At 35.9% G+C, this 18,052-nt stretch overlaps 1 protein-coding gene and 1 pseudogene across 1 annotated transcript; one reads left to right on the top strand and one right to left on the bottom strand.

The window, feature by feature from the left end:
* Positions 1–4,882: 4,882 nt before the first annotated feature.
* On the bottom strand, positions 4,883–8,667 carry LOC107481515 (uncharacterized). The gene is made up of 7 exons (XM_016101800.1): positions 8,569–8,667; positions 8,251–8,459; positions 7,977–8,127; positions 6,257–6,462; positions 5,616–6,057; positions 5,201–5,477; positions 4,883–5,061 (listed from the first exon to the last, which is right to left on the bottom strand). The coding sequence occupies exons 1-7, from the start codon at positions 8,665–8,667 to the stop codon at positions 4,883–4,885; spliced, it is 1,563 nt and encodes a 520-aa protein (XP_015957286.1).
* A 4,358-nt stretch (positions 8,668–13,025) lies between these two features.
* Positions 13,026–17,279, top strand: LOC107481173 (telomere repeat-binding factor 2-like; annotated as a pseudogene).
* The last annotated feature ends 773 nt before the right edge of the window (positions 17,280–18,052 follow it).

The raw sequence follows: 18,052 nt of genomic DNA, 5'->3' as shown, positions 1-18,052 counted from the left end.
GATATGTCAAAAGAATTTATTATTTTGTTATTATGTTAAAAAAATATATTTTATTATTATGTTAAAAAAATTATTATAGCTATATTGAGTACAAAAACTTTAATGCAGTTCGAGGGAATACTTTATACTTTCAAAGACTGCTTGGGAGATTATAATTGTGTACTAAAAATATAAACCCTTTTTGTATATAAATAATTTTTAAATCACCTAAAAACATGGTAAAAAAAAGAGTCAAGTTTTTTCTAAAATTGGGTAAAAGGATGGAATCCAAAAGAGCACCTTGAGGAGTTGAATTTTTCTTCAGTGGAAATTAAATTGGTGGAAGTAGATTGGTTGGATTTGGAGTGTAAAGAGTGTCATCTAGTTAAAAGAAAACTAAACTAGATGTCCCTTCACTAATGTCACATGTCATGAGCTTTAGTTTAACTTGTGGAAATCAACTTCTTCCATATCCAGTTGAAAAGATTTGAAGTGACGGAAATACCTAAAAATATTTAGGGTAAAAGAAGTAGGTCAAACATCAAACTATAACCATTGGACAATAGATTCCCTCCTCAAAATGGATTTACACTATAAAAGGATCTCAAGCCACCTCTTTAAATGGACCTTTTTCGATTTTCTGAAACTGAGAAGCTTAAACAGTCCATCTTTTTCTCTCCTTAAACTTCTCTCATTGTTCTTCATTTTATTCATCAATTCCACAAGCAAAATTGGCCTTCGGGTGTTCTACCAGAACATTCGACAACCATTAACCGACCCCTGTCCACATTAAACAAAACTCTTTCATCCTCTTGTGACATTTGTGGAGGTCTCAACACTTGTTCTCCACCTCTATTTCTCATCATTAGTTCTTATATTGCTATTTGTCATTAATAGAAGTGTTTTCCTCAAAAGTTTACTTATCCCGAATCTCTTATCTTAACCATGTTTTCACTTAATCTATTTTTCACAAAACTCACCCGAATCAATCTTATTAATTTGTTAATTTGATAAATTATTGTTCAAGTGTTGTTCTTGATCTTGTAAGTTGTGATTGTTAGGTTGTGTTGTTCTTGACATTTTGATAGCTTGTTAATTTGAAAAATTATTTTTGTTATAGTTTATTGTTCTTGATCTTGATTTTATTATTATTGTTTTCATCTCAGTTTATGTTGTTAATTTTTAATTCATTGTTTTTGTCATTGGGTTACTCTTAACTAAATTGTTTCTGACTAGATGATAGTATCAATTAATTTAATTTATTGAGTAAAGGACAAATAGGTCCCTGACCTTTTTTTTGCGGACATTTTAGTCCTTAAGGAAGGGAAAATACATGCAAGTCCCTCACCCTCGAAAAATGTGAACATTTCAACTCTTCCGTTGAATTCAGGTGGTTGGACTGGACAGAAAAGTCTGACTTGGCAGAGATGGCGCTGACCTGGCCGTTACAGAGCCCACGTGGCGCCGTTACGGAGTTCACGTGGCACCGTTTCGGATCCCACGTGGCAATGAGCTTTTTGAAACAGGATATATAAGTCCCTAGAGATGAAAATGACGCCGTTTCATTACCTCCCCTCCAAATACAGTTGAATACTCGTATACAATACCCAGAAGACCCATGCTTGAGTGAGAGAATTACTGAAAACCCTAAGCCAAAGATGATCAAACTCCTTCGTCTCTGTTTCTCCCTCCAAAAAATACAATATGTAGAAGAGCAATAGGTGCGGGGTTGAAGTTGGTGCCAGAAGCTGAGAAGAAGCTTGCTCTAAGGTCGTGGTTGCTCTCTTCGTCAGAAGGTAAGATTGTAATGCTTAGCTAGAAAGGCAATGTATGTGCATGTTTACAGTGTAAGATTGAATATGAAAAAAGGGTGTACAACGGCCTATGTAGGATTAGGGGGAGGGATTGTGTAAGGCAATGTAGTTTCGTTCATATCTTATGTTTATGTGTTTTTTATTTTAATCCTTGTTATGCACGGGTTAATTTCATATGGTTGACGTGTTTGTGGTGCCGGTCTTTCACCATGGAGGGAACTTTGTCAGAGGAATTGATGGAAAAATGGTTTATCAGAATGGAAAGGAAGAGAGGTTCCTGAGATAGACCTAGACTTTGTTAATTTCGGAGACCTGGTGACATTATTTAAGGGCTTAGGATACCAGTCATACAAGGCAGTATACTGGTATGATCCAACAAGCATTGACATTGAATCCGGAACGAACATATTGATTGGGGATGCAGAGATCAACGCAATGCGTGAGAACTTAATGAAGAACCCAGGGCTAGGTGAGTTCAATATATACTTTGATCACCATGTTGATGATCCAAAGGTTGTTGAGGATGCTGCTTAGGACAGAGATACTGCAGGGGAGGTGGATGAAACTACAGAGAAACTGAATGCATCCTCTTCATCTGATGACAGGTACGAGAGCACGGAGGACGTGTTGTACAAACCTCCACCGGCTGGAATTGAGAGTGATAGTACTGAAAGTAACAGTAATGGTGGGGTTACTGCTGGCAAGAGGAAAAGATGTGTCAAGGGTAAAAAGAAGGTAGTTACTCCGAAGAAAAAGGTAGTTACTCTAAGGAAGAAGGTAATTACTCCAAAGAAGCAAGGAAAGAGGAAGAGACAATTTGGCACAAGGGTTAATGAAAGAGGAGAAGGCAGTATGAATGAGAATTTTGCACGTGGTGAAGCTGGGGATCAGGTGCTTGATGTCCAGCCCGATAATGCCATGGGGGTGGGTTTTATGTTAGTGAGGTCCCAACAGAGGTGGATGAAATCATGTTTGAGTATGAGTCTGAAGACTTGCATACTCCCATATCATCTGATGATGAAAGTAGAGGTAATAAATTTCCAGAGTTTGATGATGATTATGCTCATGGTGAAGGCAGGTTTGAGTTAGGAACTAGGTTTGCCACTGTGGACAGGTTCAAAGAGGTAGTTAAAGATTCATTCATTACTGAGGGGCGGGAATTGAAGTCGATAAAAAATCACAAGGAGAGAGTGAGAGTGGGGTGTAGGGATCAGGAGTGTCCTTACCTGGTTCATTTGTCATACAACAAAAGTTTGCAGTGTTATCAAGTCAAGACATACCATCCAAAGCACAGTTGTGCAAGGAATTTGGGCAGTAACGCTGCTGATTAGCACTGGCTTAGTAAGAAAATTGAGAAGCAGATGTCAATCCAACCACACATGAATATCAATCTTTTCATCAGTTACGGTTACAACCATCAAGCGAAAGCTCTGATGGAAGTAAGCAATCTATCTGGAATATCCTTGTTGCTTCTTCTCAATCGAAGGATACAGCTGATTCAGATCCTGGTCTCAATTAATTCGAAGGCCAAGACTCATTCTGGTAATATTATCATTTCTACATATATTTTATTTGAATTAGAATAAATCTAAACTTATGACTGTGTACCGTTCATATCAGCCCACTACTGCTGCTCAATCAATCACACCTCCTTTAGCACCTGATTAGCCACTTCTACAACAAAAACATGATCTGGGACATTCCACATCTCATGACTCAATCCAAGCTACAGAGTCTGTTGAGCCATTATAAGTTGCTTTTCCACCTCCCCCTGGGACACAGGTAATTGATTTGATAAAAGACCTTACACAGCATTCTCCAACGCAGACTCAAATCTTTGGACCAACCTCACCAACCAACTAGGCTGCCCTTTCTGCTGAAAACTAAGTAGCCCCCAGACTCTGACTCTGTCTCTCTAGTTGCTGAAACTACCATTTCAGATTCGCCTCGATCCAGAGTATTAGAAACTCCTCAATGATTCTCCAGTCCCCCTTAACAGGACAAATTTCAAACTCCCCCTGGTCGAGATTCTGGAAACATGTGCGCTTCTTCCACACCTACAAGTGCCACCTTAGCCAACCTGGTTTCTATCTTAAATCAAGTCATGCAAGAGGACGAAGAGCCTGTTCCTGCACCAATACTTCCCAGACCTTCTACATCTAGTCCTTCATTCGAGTTAACTGTTAATACTCGAGAACAGTTTCGGTCACTTCTTAAACTCTTGGATCATCCACCTGCTGCATAGATCAAGGATGACATTCTCAACCAGCTTTTATCTGATCTTTTAAACTCTGCCTTTGAATTTTTGGCTTCTACTCTGTATTCTGCCATAATCTAACAATTCAAACAGCTTGCCAACAACAGTGTAGCTTTCCAAAATAAACTCCAAGAGATCAAAAATGAGGAAGTTAAGATCAAAACTGAAGTAGAAGGTTGTGTTGTGGCCCTTCAATCGAAAAAAGCTTCCTGTGAAGAATTCGATCTGAGAATCTCTCAAGCTATTTCTATTCAAGCTTTTTATGACAAGGAAGAGATAAAACTTGAAACAGAATTGGCCCAAATCAATGAAGCCAAAATACGCAAGAGACGAGCTGATATAGTCATATCTCTGACAATTGCTTACCAAGAACAACAACAAATCATCCAAGAAATCATTTCTATTGAGACCAAGCAAGAAGAATATGGGAAAAAACTTGACAAGGTCCAATACGACAAGTTCAAGTATGCTGAGGCACTTTTAGCTCTGGACATCAAAAGGGTAAAGCTACGCTCAAACTTGGCAAAACTCCTAGCGCCTCATACCTCTTAGATTTTAGTATTTGTAATAATTTTACTTTCTTTCGGACTTATGCATCTTGACTCCAATTTGGCAAACAAAAATATTGCTTTAAGTATTTTTCATTAATCGAGTCAATTATATTTCCCGATTCAATATCTTTAATTCGATATGCATTTCCGGAATACAATCCTATCACTTGGAAAGGACCCTCCTAAGTATGGGACCATTTACCAAGAAATCTCGATTTCTTTTCCATTGAAAAAATAACCTTTAAAACCAACGCACCTATACTGAAATACTTTTCTCTTATTCAACGATTATAACTATGAGCAACACTTTCTTTTTGTCGAATCATACTCTCAAGTGCTAGGATTCGCTCTGAATCTAATTCATTCAACTCATCAAACATTGCATTCCAGTAATCATCGACTGGCAAATTATTCTGTTTCGACACTCTCAAAATATTCAAATTAATCTCTAGTGGTAGCACTGCATCATGGCCATAAACCAATTTATAGGGTGAAGTACTTGTTGACCCCCATTGGTGAATTTTGATAAGCCCATAATACTTGGCTTAAAGTTTCATGCCACGTTCGGGGTCTATTCCCGATATGCTTCTTGATCAGACTTATCAGAATTTTATTTGCTGCCTCCACTTGCCCATTAGCCTGTGCATAATAAGGAGTTGAGGTAACCATATTGATATTCCTTGAAGTTGCAAAATTTTTAATTCGCTGACCAGTAAACATAGTCCCTTGATCAGTGCTCAATGTTTGAGGAATTCCGAATCGATGAATTATATGTTCCTCAATAAAGTCTATTATTTCATTTTGACCAAATTCTATCAGAGGAACCGCTTCAACCCACTTTGTAAAGTAATCAATTGCTACCAAGATAAATTTATGCTGTTTCGATGAAGGAGGGTGGATCAACCCAATCAAATCTAAAGCCCAACCTCTAAATGGTCATGGCTTTATTATCGAATGCAACTCAAATGCTGGAATCTGCTATATCGAACCATGTATCTGGCACTCTTGACATGCCTTTGCATAATCAATACAATCTTTTATCATATATAGGCAATACACGTGATTGCGATATAACACCCATTTTATCTTCTTCCCAGCTTGATGAGCACCACATATCCCTTTATGAACTTCGCCCAAAGCAATATTTTGATCATCTTTTCCTAAACATCTCAACAAACTTCCATCAATTCCTTTCTTATTCAACTCATCAGCCATTATAACAAAACTCATCGCCTGCAATTTTATCTTTCTTTTAACTGGGATACTAGGATTCTTTAAATATTCAGCAATAGGCTTTCTCCAGTCAGTATCTTCCCATTCATCTATGCGCAATGCCTCTTTTTCATTCGCAGGCACGAATATTTGATGGACACTAGCCAATTTTTTAAGAGTTTCTGGACCGATTCTATATCTCAAAGCAATTTTGGCTAATTCATTAGCAATTTCATTATGGATCCTGAGGATGTGAACCAAAGAAACTTTTCAAAAGGAGGTTAACAACTCCCAAGTAGTTGTTAAATACTTTTGCAACTTCTCATTATTGCATTTAAACTCTTTCAATAACTGCTTTAAAACCAACTGAGAATTTCCTAGTATTTGAACTTCCAAATCCCCTAGTAATTAATATTTCAAGACCCAGAATCAAAGCTTCATACTCTGTCACATTATTCGAGCAAGGATATTTTAACTCAAACAAGAATTCTGATGGAATCTCCTCTGGTAAGATAATAAGAATTCCAACTCCTGCACCATCTTTATGCTTCGATCCATTGATGCGAGAAAAACTGTCGGTTAAGAATTCCTTCTCGGTAAAGGAGAGATAACCTCGTTGCAAGTATAGCTCCCAACCAACAAGTAATGCCTGATCAAAGTTTACAATTTCTATTTAAACCGATAGTAGTTAAACCTCGGGTCGTTCTTCCTTAGGATGCAATTGAAGTGTTACTTCCTTGGTTGTTAAGGCAAAAGGGGGGTTTTCAAACAAGAAATAAAAGATTAAAAGAACTTAAGAAATAAAAGAACAAAGAGATAATTAAAATTGATATTAAAGCAAGTAAAAAGGAAGCAATATTAAAACTAGTGAAAATGCTATAACTGCATAAAGAAGCCTTGACTTGGGAAGGAGGATCCAAGGAATCCTATCATCGCCATAACCACGACTATGGTAATTATGATGAGTCAATCTCGCCTAGTTAACCCCAACCATCGAGGAGTAAGTCAAGCAAGTATAATTGACCTTAATCCATAAGTCCTAACCAACTTACCAAACTAGTTGATAAAAGGCTAGCGTCAATGAAAACAAGAATAAACTAACTACCCAAGAATTACCACTAAATGTCAGACATCATGACTCTAGTATCCTAAGAACTCAAACCACAAGCCAAGGTAGCAAAATCTACTCAAAATCTAAAGTTGGCATTTTTCACAAACACCTTGTGTGCATAAAAGTAAAACATAGGAAATTACAAAGTAAAATGGAGAACTATAACCAACTATCAACAAAACCAAACATAAACAAGGAATCAAACATAAAGGAAGCATGAAACATAAAATTCATTGATCAAACTTCAAGAAACACAAAATTGCAAATATGAACAAAGTAACTTGAATCATAAGAACACAAAAGCAAAAGTAATGAAATTAAAGAGGAAATTAAGAGTGCTTACAATTGAAGAAGCAAAATCCAAAATCAAAGCTTGCTATAAAATGCTACAATTGAAATGGAAATGAAATCCTAATAGGGCAATCTACTCTACACTACTCCTACTCCTATGGAAGTTTCCTATACTACTACTTCCTAATTAGAAGTGAGCTCCCTTGATAAGTGTTGAATTCTCCTTTATATAGCACTCCATAACAGCATTTCAGCCTTCCAAAAATGAGCCAAGGGTCTCCAAATTCGCACAGCACGTGTTTCATTAATGCAACAATGTGCAGGGACCTGTGCGGACGCACAAACGTATGCATCCACACACTCCGCTGAAAATTGACCTGTGCGTACGCATAGGTGCTTGTGCGCACACACACTTCGCTGTGTGTGCTTTTCCTTGTTTTCTTCATATTTTCTCCCTTGTACATGTTTTCTTTCACTTTTGGCCATCCATTCTTGCCTCTAAGGTCTGAAATCACTCATAAACCAGATCACGGCATCGAATGCCATAAAAGTGGGATTAAAAATCACTATCTAAGCATCAAAACGCATGTTTTCACATTTAGAATCAAATTAGGGATCAAACACAAAAGTATGCTATTTGGGTGCTTAAGTGTGAGTTCATGTGCTAGAATCCATCCAAATTGAGTCAAAATATGCCATCAAATATAGACTCATCATCCATCAAAATATAACTTCCAATAATCGACTTCAATGTCGATTACATTTGTCCCCTGGTCATTCAGATTATTTGAATTATCTACAAGAAAATCTGCAATGACCTGACCTTTCACAGCTTCGGCTGGGACATATTGTAAATCAAACTCTGTTAGGGCTAGTATCCATTTTCCTAAACATCCTCGTAACATTGGAAAACTTAACATATATTTGATGAGATCAGTTTGTGCTATAACTTTCATCGATTTAGCCACCATATAATATTTTAGTTTCATACAGGCATAATATAAAGACAAACACAATTTTTCTATTGGGGAATACCTTGTCTCGATATCATTTAACACCCGACTAAGGTAATAAACCGCTCGCTCATGGCCATTCTCATCATCTTGGGTTAACATACACCCAATTGTGTTTATAGATGCTGCAATGTATAACTTCAAAGGCTCATATGGACGAGCATTCACCATAATTGGAGCCTTAGATAAATAAGCCTTAATCGAATCAAATGCTAATTGATGCTCATTTGTCTATTCGAACTATGAGTCATTCTTTAATTTCACTAAAGGTGCAAACACTTGAGTTCGATCAGAAAGATTCCCCCAGATACTCAGTTGGAATTATTGAAATCGTTCCAACCATATCATCATCTCTTTCTTTGAAATACTCTTCATCGACGTCAACCTCCTTGCCTTTTTCAACCCCCGAAGAATGAGCTATTTCTTTGCCTTTCTCCATCTTTGCAGGAGATAGAATTTCTTTCGGACACGTCTCTCCATTAGAAGGAAAGACAATTCGGGAATGAACGGAAGGCGTTGCCTCCTTGCTTACATCTGCTTGAGGCTTCTTGTTTTGATTAACATTTCTTCTATCCTTACCCTTGGGGAATCCTCTGGCTTGACCACAATAATAGGAAATTTGATTTCGAGGAGGTCCTCAATGTCCCCACTGTGAATTCCTTCGATAGAGAGCATCTCGATTCTAAAATTCCTGACAATTCTGAATCCATTGCACACCTGTAGCTTGAGATCAGCTCAAAGGTGCAACCATATTTTGTTGAGGGGTCTTAGAACTTTGACCCTCAACACGCCGAATCGGCTGCCTTTGGCGTGCCTGCTCCTCTCTATGAGCCAATTTCTTTTTCATCCTCTCCTTTTCGAAAATTGCTGCAGCTTCAGCATCAAAAATAGCATTACACCATGGACAAAGAGACACGTCCCGGTCTTTAATCTTTTGTTGTACTAAGAAATTCAGCAAGTCATGTCCTGCTCGAGGATACACAGCTCGAACTTGTGACTCAAAATCATCCAAAGCCGTATCGAAATCATAAGACATACCAACCATATTCACTCCGAAACATGGTTCAACAAAGCTAGCATCAGCATCGAAGGGATCAACATCAACCTTCATTTCCTTCTTGCCATCATCAAATTTCAACCGTCCCTCCATTATAGCTTCCTAAATTAAGTCCCTGAAATGAACACAACTATTAGTCGAATGACTGGTTGCTTGTTGAAATTTGCAATAAAGTTTTTCTTTTAAATCTTTCACCGAAAGTAAGGTTCTACCCTCAGGCAGAACTAATTGTTTATCTTTAAGTAACACATCAAAAATCTGATCAGATTTCAAAATATCAAAACTGTATTTCTTTCCACGTTTTAGTTTTAAATCATTCGACTTTTCATTATTAGGAAACTTTTTAAGTAAAGAATAAACATATGGAGGACCCTTTTTAAGTTCGGCCAAGTCGATCTCTGTTTCGAAATCTAATTCCTCCTTCGAGGACTTTATAGTCACATAAGCAACTTTCTCTTTTCGAGTAAAAGGTTTACTCTTTGATATTTGCTCACTCCTATATTTCTCCTTCTCTTTTTTCATGAGTTCGGTCTGACAGACCCTTTTAGCCAGATGGGCTAAATCAGGGATATGCACATTAAGCAACTTTCGATGCATATAAAATCCTAGCCCCATAATTGCTATTTTCACGACTTCGCTCTCGGGTAATGAAATATAGCATCTACTTCTAGCGTTCTTGAAACGTATCATATAATCGTCAATGATTTCACCATCTTCATGTTTCAAAGCAACTAGATCAGTAATTGGCACATTCATTTCCCCTCGATAAAATTGAGCGTGAAAAGCAATTTCTAACTGATTCCAAGTCGTTATCGAATTTGGCTTGAGATTCGAAAACCAAGTAAACGCATTCTTCATTAATAAAGAAGGAAAAAACTTCATTTTCAAATTCTCATCATTGGCTAAATTCCCAATCTCAACCAAATATCGAGCGACATGTTCAGTGGTTGACTCTCCAACTTTTCCTGCAAATTTTGTGATTATTTTTGGATTTTTCACCCCTCTTGACGCTTCAGCCATTTGGACAATTTGAGAAAAAGCAGACACAAAATGAGGTCGATTCATAAAACCAACATTTAAACCGACTCGATTGAGCACTTCTTCCACAATTTTGGTGACTTGATAACGTTCACCACCATGATTAGCACGTAATCTGGCTAGAAATTCATCAGCATTTTGACCATGGAGAAAACTACATAAGGATTTTCTCTATTAAAAACATTGTTTTCATTTTGAAACATATTTTCGAATCCTTCATTATTTCCCCTGGCATTGTGCCTTTCACCTTCCTCATAATCTACGATTGGAGCAATACGTTCGACTTGTCTAGCAAGACGTTCGAATTTTGATTCGTGATCAACCATCATAGAATTTAGAATTGTGGTCATTTGTTGAGTTAACAGATTGACTAAGTCATGATGACTTTCCTCTAATTGCTGTCGATATACCGCCATGGAATTAGCAGCATTCGAAGTAGAGCCCACATTGTAATCACAAGAATACTCGGAATGTTGCTGTGGGTTTTAAAAATTATTCCCTCCATTTCCACTCCCAAATCAAACAGGAGGAATAAAACTACCCACCGATGGAGTATACCCGGGAGGAAGGCCATAAGGAGGCCAACCGGTAGTTATTGGAGGAGGTGGCAAATTACCACGTGGACGAATGTTACGTCCAACATTTTCAGTTTGCACAGTGGTAACCGCTATGCTTTCACTTCCGATTGCACCCTTCGAACGTAAAGTCACGTTCGCTTGTTGCACAATTACCGATATGCTATCATTGGTAGAGGAACCACCATTCACAGTTGACACTTCATCAACCATGTGAATGATTTTCCCACTTCTCAATCGCATACACCGAATGATATATAAACTTTTTGAGACATTTCAATTTCAAACTCTCCCACCGGGCGTGCCAATTTGTTTTGTCGATTTTTAGCAAATCGATGGTGGTTCGATTCTAATGGTCTGGGAGCAAAACCTACTCTTCTTTTGCAGGTACTAGTTTTTTATAAGTGCATCAAAGCATCTTCGATTAGACAGATATCAAAATAAAAGATAAATCGAGATTTGTAAAAGAATAAAAGAAATGAAAAAATAAAGTTTTCGAAAAGTAAATTGACTGGAATAAAAAAAGATTGCATTAAAATTAAACAAAGCAATAAAATGCCTTCGAGCGAATCAAAGGACTTTCGACATGGAAATTGAAAGATGCTGAAATGTAAATTTGACAAGAAAATTAAAATTGCTTGAAAGGTAAATTGAACATGAAAAGTAAAATTTTTGCATAAATTATAAATCGAAAAGATAAAAATATGGATGGAACCCTACAGAAAAGAGACTCGATCGCAAACTCAGAAACTCGCTGGGGATGTGAGTGTGCTTGAGTGTTTTCTGAAGTAAAGTTCCAACCTTTATTCCCTAAAACTTTCTATTATTTATAGTATACTTCTGTAACTAATAATTAATTACATGGTGTAATCTTGTATGCGCACTCCTTGGTAACCGTTCTCGCTCTTAGGCTTAATAAACATTTACTCATTAATTCTTCACATGGTGGAAGCCCTCAACTTCTCCACTTATGTAACCGTTCGATTCACTTACTGCGAGCGTCCTTTCAATTTCTCCTTCGAATATCCATTCGACTAAACCCACTCGATTTAATAACGTGTCCGAAATCGAGCTTGTGTCGAGTAACTCTCAACTTATACTTGCACGTGCACTTTTAAACATTTCGATCTCAGTCATTTCAATCGAAATATTTTTCGACTAACAAAGAGAAGTAGAGTGAGTGAAAGAATGAGAGAGCTAAAGAGAGAGAGGATGAAAGAACTTATTAATTTTAGAAAGAAATATTTGATTTCAATTACAATAAAAAGAATAACATATGATATATTTTGATTATAAAATTAATAATATATAATAGATATAATAGATTCTCTGATTTTAGAATTTTATAATAAAAAAATGAAGTCCTACTTTCTTTTTTCATTTTATATTTTTATTTTTTCAATTTAAAACAAAAAAAAATAAAAGTAAAAGTAAAAGTAAAAGTAATAGAAAGATAAAAAAACATCTTTTTTTGAGAAGTTATAATTTATATCTTTTTTAAAAAATCTTTTTTTCTTAAAAAGAGATATTTTTCACATAATAAATAAACAAAAAGTACTTTTATCTTATATTATCCAAACATAATTGATAAATAAAAAGATCTTTTTACATAAGATATCTAAATATAAATTACATTTAATTTTATAAAAGATCTTTTAAAAAAATGTCATTTAAAAAAAGATTTTATTCAAAAATAGCGCCCAAACAAATCCATAATTGATAGATAAAAATTTTTTTTACATAAGATATCTAAACTTAAAATCACTTTTATTTTTATAAATTTTTTTTTAAAAAAATATCATTAAAAAATTTTTTTTTAAAGAATGACATTCAAACACACCTATATTATAGTTTTTATTTGTTTGGCGTGTGACTTTTGTTCTGATTTAGTAAAGCATTTTTAGAGAAGGGACATTTTTTTTTTTTACCAAAATTAATGAATTTTTCTTTTTTTTTTAATTTGGAAAGGCAGACGAAACGAAACAAGGGACACATTTTTCTTTTTAAGATTTCTATTTTGTAAAAAGAACTGAAATACTAAAATTCTGAAAAAAAAAAAATTTTAATAATAGATTTTAAACGAACAAATATAATTGACAGTGTTCCGCTCTCAGTCCGAAACTCCGAATACCTCGAAACAAATATTACCTTAAAGTTTTTCTACACGGTTGGAAATTGGAACAGAACACATAATATTTATACCTCATTCTTCTCCGATTCTTCAGAAAACCATTCTGATTGATTCGACTTCTCGCCATGTAAATACTTCAACTTTTTGGCAATTCCCACCATCGCCCACTCATTCCTTCGATTCGGTACATGATTCTTCTTTGTTGCTTTGAACTTTTGGCATTCATCAGAAGTGTAATCTGCTGTTTCTCTTTTTATTTGAATGCATGTTATTCTAGTCCATGTTGATATGCTTATTGCTTGAAATTCTTACTCTGTTAAATGTATGCAATGATGTCATTGCAATTTTGTTAGCTCAATTTGAATTTAATCAAGTCAATAAATTTGAAGCTGAGAAAATAGCACACTCAGGGTTTGTGATTCCACATAATGCATGATCCTCAGACCACTGCAAGCTGTGTTTTATGGATTCTAATTTACACATAAAATTCTGTTTGGAATTAATTGATACTTAAATAGGGCTGTGCTTGGTTGTTTATCTCTTTTTCATGTTTTGAATACCTGTTTTGTTTCATGAGGTCTTACTACATAGGCATTGGAACAATAAAAAGGGCAGCCGAGTTTACTAGTTTAGGTTCCTGAATCAAACTTTTGATTGTAAAGAGCAATCTCTTGTGAGTTTACAAGTTTAGACTTACTACTATTCAAGTTCACATAAGCTTTACTAATTAGGCGAAGTCTTTCGTTCGGTTACTTAGCTGTCCGGGTCCAGGTGCTTGTTACAATGTTAAACTTGTAATATGAAAGGTTACTGCAATATGTGCAGTTCTTCTTTTGTTTAATATTGGGTGATGACTACATTTAATCGAAGGGATTTTTGAATTTTGGATCGATGTTTGGGATTTATGCAAATTGTTTTATTTGTTTAATTGATTCATTAGTTCATCATGTGTATGCTGATACGTTGTGTTGATTGTGGTCAGATATTATCTTGTTCAAAGATGGACTTGTAGAAGAGAGAAACACAGAATTTCCAAGCATCCTTTGGATTATAGAGGCAAACTATCATAAAAATCCAGTTCAATGGGTGCTCCTAAACAGAAATGGACTGCAGAAGAAGAAGCAGCACTTAAAGCTGGAGTAGTCAAACATGGAGCAGGAAAATGGCGCACTATACTTACAGATCCAGAGTTTAGTGCCATCTTGCGCATGCGCTCCAATGTAGACCTCAAGGTAAATCTTTTTAATCTTAGAAGGTTCCAGGGAGTTTCCAAGAAAGGCTGTTTTATTGCTCTTTTAGGTTGGGGATTTCACAACTGCACTTGCCGAACAATTTGTTTCAATAAAACTGCAAAGTTATATTGGATACCTTTGATGACTTGTACATACGATTTGAAATGTAAACAGGATAAATGGAGGAATATAAATGTCACAGCAATATGGGGATCCCGGCAGAAGGCCAAGCTAGCCCTTAAAAAGAACTTACTACTACCAGCCCCTAAAATCGACAACAATCATATGGCCTTGAGTACAGCAGTTCGACATGATGAAAATGTTCTCGAAACTAAGCCCCTAGCAATATGTGGTCTGTCATTGCCATCTCATAATTCAAAACAACAATTGTCAAGGTTAGAAAGTTTCCTCTATTTTCTATCTGTTATTTAGACTACAGAAAGAATTTATCATCATGACTGTGGTGTTTGTTTGGTTTGATCTTGCTATTGAAAAGCATCTGGACATTGTAAAATTGTAGATGTTACTTCCGTTACAAGTAATTAGTTCCAAGATTATAGGATAAATTTTATGGATGAGATCATTTTATTTTTGGCTTGGCTCTACATGATGTTTCTGCACAAAGGATGGCAGATATAAGAATAAAAAAGAATAATTCAATGGTTCACTTCCTTTGCATGAAGTAACATGATTTTTACTTTATTTATTCATGATTTAGATCTGAAGGTTCTGTTGTGCTCATATGTATTCCTCGTAGCATGTCATAAGAAAATACCATAAAGAATTAGCAAATCCTTTTATTTCTTTGTTTAAAGAGAAGGAGAGCGTTGGAGCAATGGTTGAGTTGTCTTCGTATGGCCTCAAGGTCACGGATTCAAGCTGTGGAAATAGCCACTGATGTAATTATCAGGTTAGGCTGCGAATATTACACCCTTTGGGTGCGACCCTTCCCTGGACCCTGCATTAATGCGAGATGCTTGTGCATCGGACTACCCTTTCTTCTTTGTTTAAAGACATAATGCTTCGGTATATTTTTCTTGTCATATACTGGTGGGTATTAATTCTAAATTCAGTTATTGTTGATTACTTGATTTCTATTATATTTAGGGTTTACGTCAGTTACAAATAGCTGATAAATAGTTTTCTCTCTTGATGCCATTTTTCATGACAACATGCCATCTTGTGCTGAAATGGTGAAAAGCTTCATACATAGAGGTATTTCTACTTCATCTTACTTAGTACTATCAATTCTAAACATAACAAGTCCGAGTAACAAATGATCTTCAAAGTATCCCAGTCTCATGAATTGATTTACATTAGACTTCTCGGTAAATTATTTTATTTTCACTTGATGCACCAAATGATTTCTCTTTTATATATCGATTGGCATATTATATTTCTATTTCAAAATAGATATAACTATGAATGGCCTTGGTTTGAGTTTGTTCTTGCAGAATTAGAAAACTTGGATGCTGACCGAAAATATTTCTCTTGTATCCCCATAAAGTGATCTTTTTTCTTATTAATTGCCTGGAATATCAAACAGGTTTGACATCCGACGCAATAGACCTGGCAAAACTCATTAGAAAACTGGAGTCCTTTCTATGTAAATAAACATTTCTTTTTTGAAAATACTTTGCATGTGCTCTCCCCTTTCAAGTTAGAAACTGTTAATTTTTCTCTACAATGGTTCACAAAAGCATAGCAAAGTTCAACCAATCATACTATGCTTCATTCATCTGATCTTGTCTTCTCAAATAACCTGTGACTTAACTTTAAAACATCGGTGAATACTGATGACATTTGCAATCTGATGTCTGTTTACATGCACCATCTCATCAAAAGTAATGCTAAACCTTCTCATCGCTTCAGGAAAATTATCAATCTCCTACAAACCTTGCAAAGTTACTGCGAACAAGACTGAAGCATATGGTGGATATTGGCAAAATAATCAAGGTAATTCTGCGATGAATATTAGAAACGAACCATCAATTGATTCGGTTAGATTACTTGGTCACTAGTTCACGAACTGGGTCACTGGTTGAATTGGTTGACCTATTCATAATTATATATATATATATCAAAAAATAAAATTAAAATCTAAATGCATAAGGAGTTGATGCTTGTTCTTTAAATATATAAAAATTAATTCCTTCAATATATAAAAATATAGTTTAGTTTCATTTGTGTAATATATTTAACATGAAGCATTCTATATAAAAGTTAGAATTTGATTTATCTTATCTTATGTATTATATAATAGAAGTTAAAATATATTACAAGGAGACTAGCATATTGCCATATTAGCAGTTGGCTCCTCTACCAAAACTCCCATTTTAACACACTCAATTGACAAGTAGTCAAATTCAATATTGATAAGGTTTTTTTTTTCTCTTTTCGTTTTTTTTTATCCTATTGACAGGTACAACAGAGGTACAAGATTAGTCCAAGTTCGACAGGCTCTGAGAAAAGAAGATACTCTTCTTCCACTTTACTGCAGGAAGGGAGGCCCAGAGATTCTCCAGAAGCAGAGAAGAGTCATGATGTCAACATCCTTTCAAAATCCCAAGTTGATGCGGATATATCGAAAGCAAAGAGCATGACAGCTCAAGAGGCAGCTGCGGCAGCTGCAAAGGCAGTTGCAGAGGCAGAAGCCGCCATTGCTGAAGCAGAGTTAGCAGCGAGGGAGGCAGAGGCTGCAGAAGCTGAGGCAGAGGCCGCTCATGTGTTTGCAAAAGCAGCAATGAAGGCACTAAAATGCAAAACATCTCTTGTCTGGTAGCTTCCCCACCGAGAAAATATATTTTTGATGCCTGTCAATATGATGGACGTCAAAATTTATAGAAAAATACATTTTTTTTTCTGTTCAGAATGGTTTTATATCATCCTCATATGCTGGTTCTCCACCCTTTTCAGATAGTCACCTGTATAGAATCTTCATATTTTCTTGGTTTTTTCTAATGTCATAAATCTTTTTGCAAGTGGTTTAATTTTCCCATAACCAATCATTCCAACTTTTTATCAAGCTGATCACTAAATTCTGAAAATGTCTACTCTGAAACTTCATCCTTTATCTTTCCAATATCTTGGATACAATTCTTCCCGGGTACTTTCTATAGTGCCTTGAATTGGAAAGATTTTGGTGCCCCTTTTAAGTGCACCGCCACCAGCAACAAAAGCCCAAGTGGCATATAGAATTCCAGGTCATGCAAGTATCTTACATTCTTACTTTTAAGATTTGTTGTTATGTCTTCTTCTAACCAATTCGCCATGAGAAAATTTGATAAAACTAACTAGACATGCATCCCTTCATTGACAATGCTTTCTTCTTTTATAAACACCAAAATTTCACCACCTATCTTCGCTTGGGGATCAATCTTTTCTTGAGCGCATCCTCTCGGTCAATTCCAGAACCTTATGCAGCTACAACCATAACATGAATCCAAAACTAAAATGGATTAAACCTGATATTGGGCAGTTGGAAGGTCCAAGCAAGATCCGAGACAAATGATGTTGAAACCCTTTGCCATAAAATGGTCTGAGCTGATCGCCAGGTGTCTTGGCATTGTTGGCAGCCCTATATCATTGGTCAAGCCGGGAGTAGGCTACCAAAGGAAATGAATCTTCTCAATTTTTTTTTTCACTTGAGAGGGTAAAATGTGATCCCTCACCATTAATTTTATAAGTGAAAAAAAATTGAGACGATCTATTTCCCGCTGCCAAAGGGTTTGTCCAAGAGTTGAATGAGATAGTGGTGTAGTGGCTTTGGCGGATGGCAACTCCAATGTTGT

The sequence above is a fragment of the Arachis duranensis genome, chromosome 1 (assembly GCF_000817695.3).
Source record: "Arachis duranensis cultivar V14167 chromosome 1, aradu.V14167.gnm2.J7QH, whole genome shotgun sequence".
NCBI classification, from domain to species: Eukaryota; Viridiplantae; Streptophyta; class Magnoliopsida; order Fabales; family Fabaceae; genus Arachis; species Arachis duranensis.
Note: the sequence above shows the minus strand (reverse complement) of the source record. Positions and strands in the feature narration are given on the sequence as shown.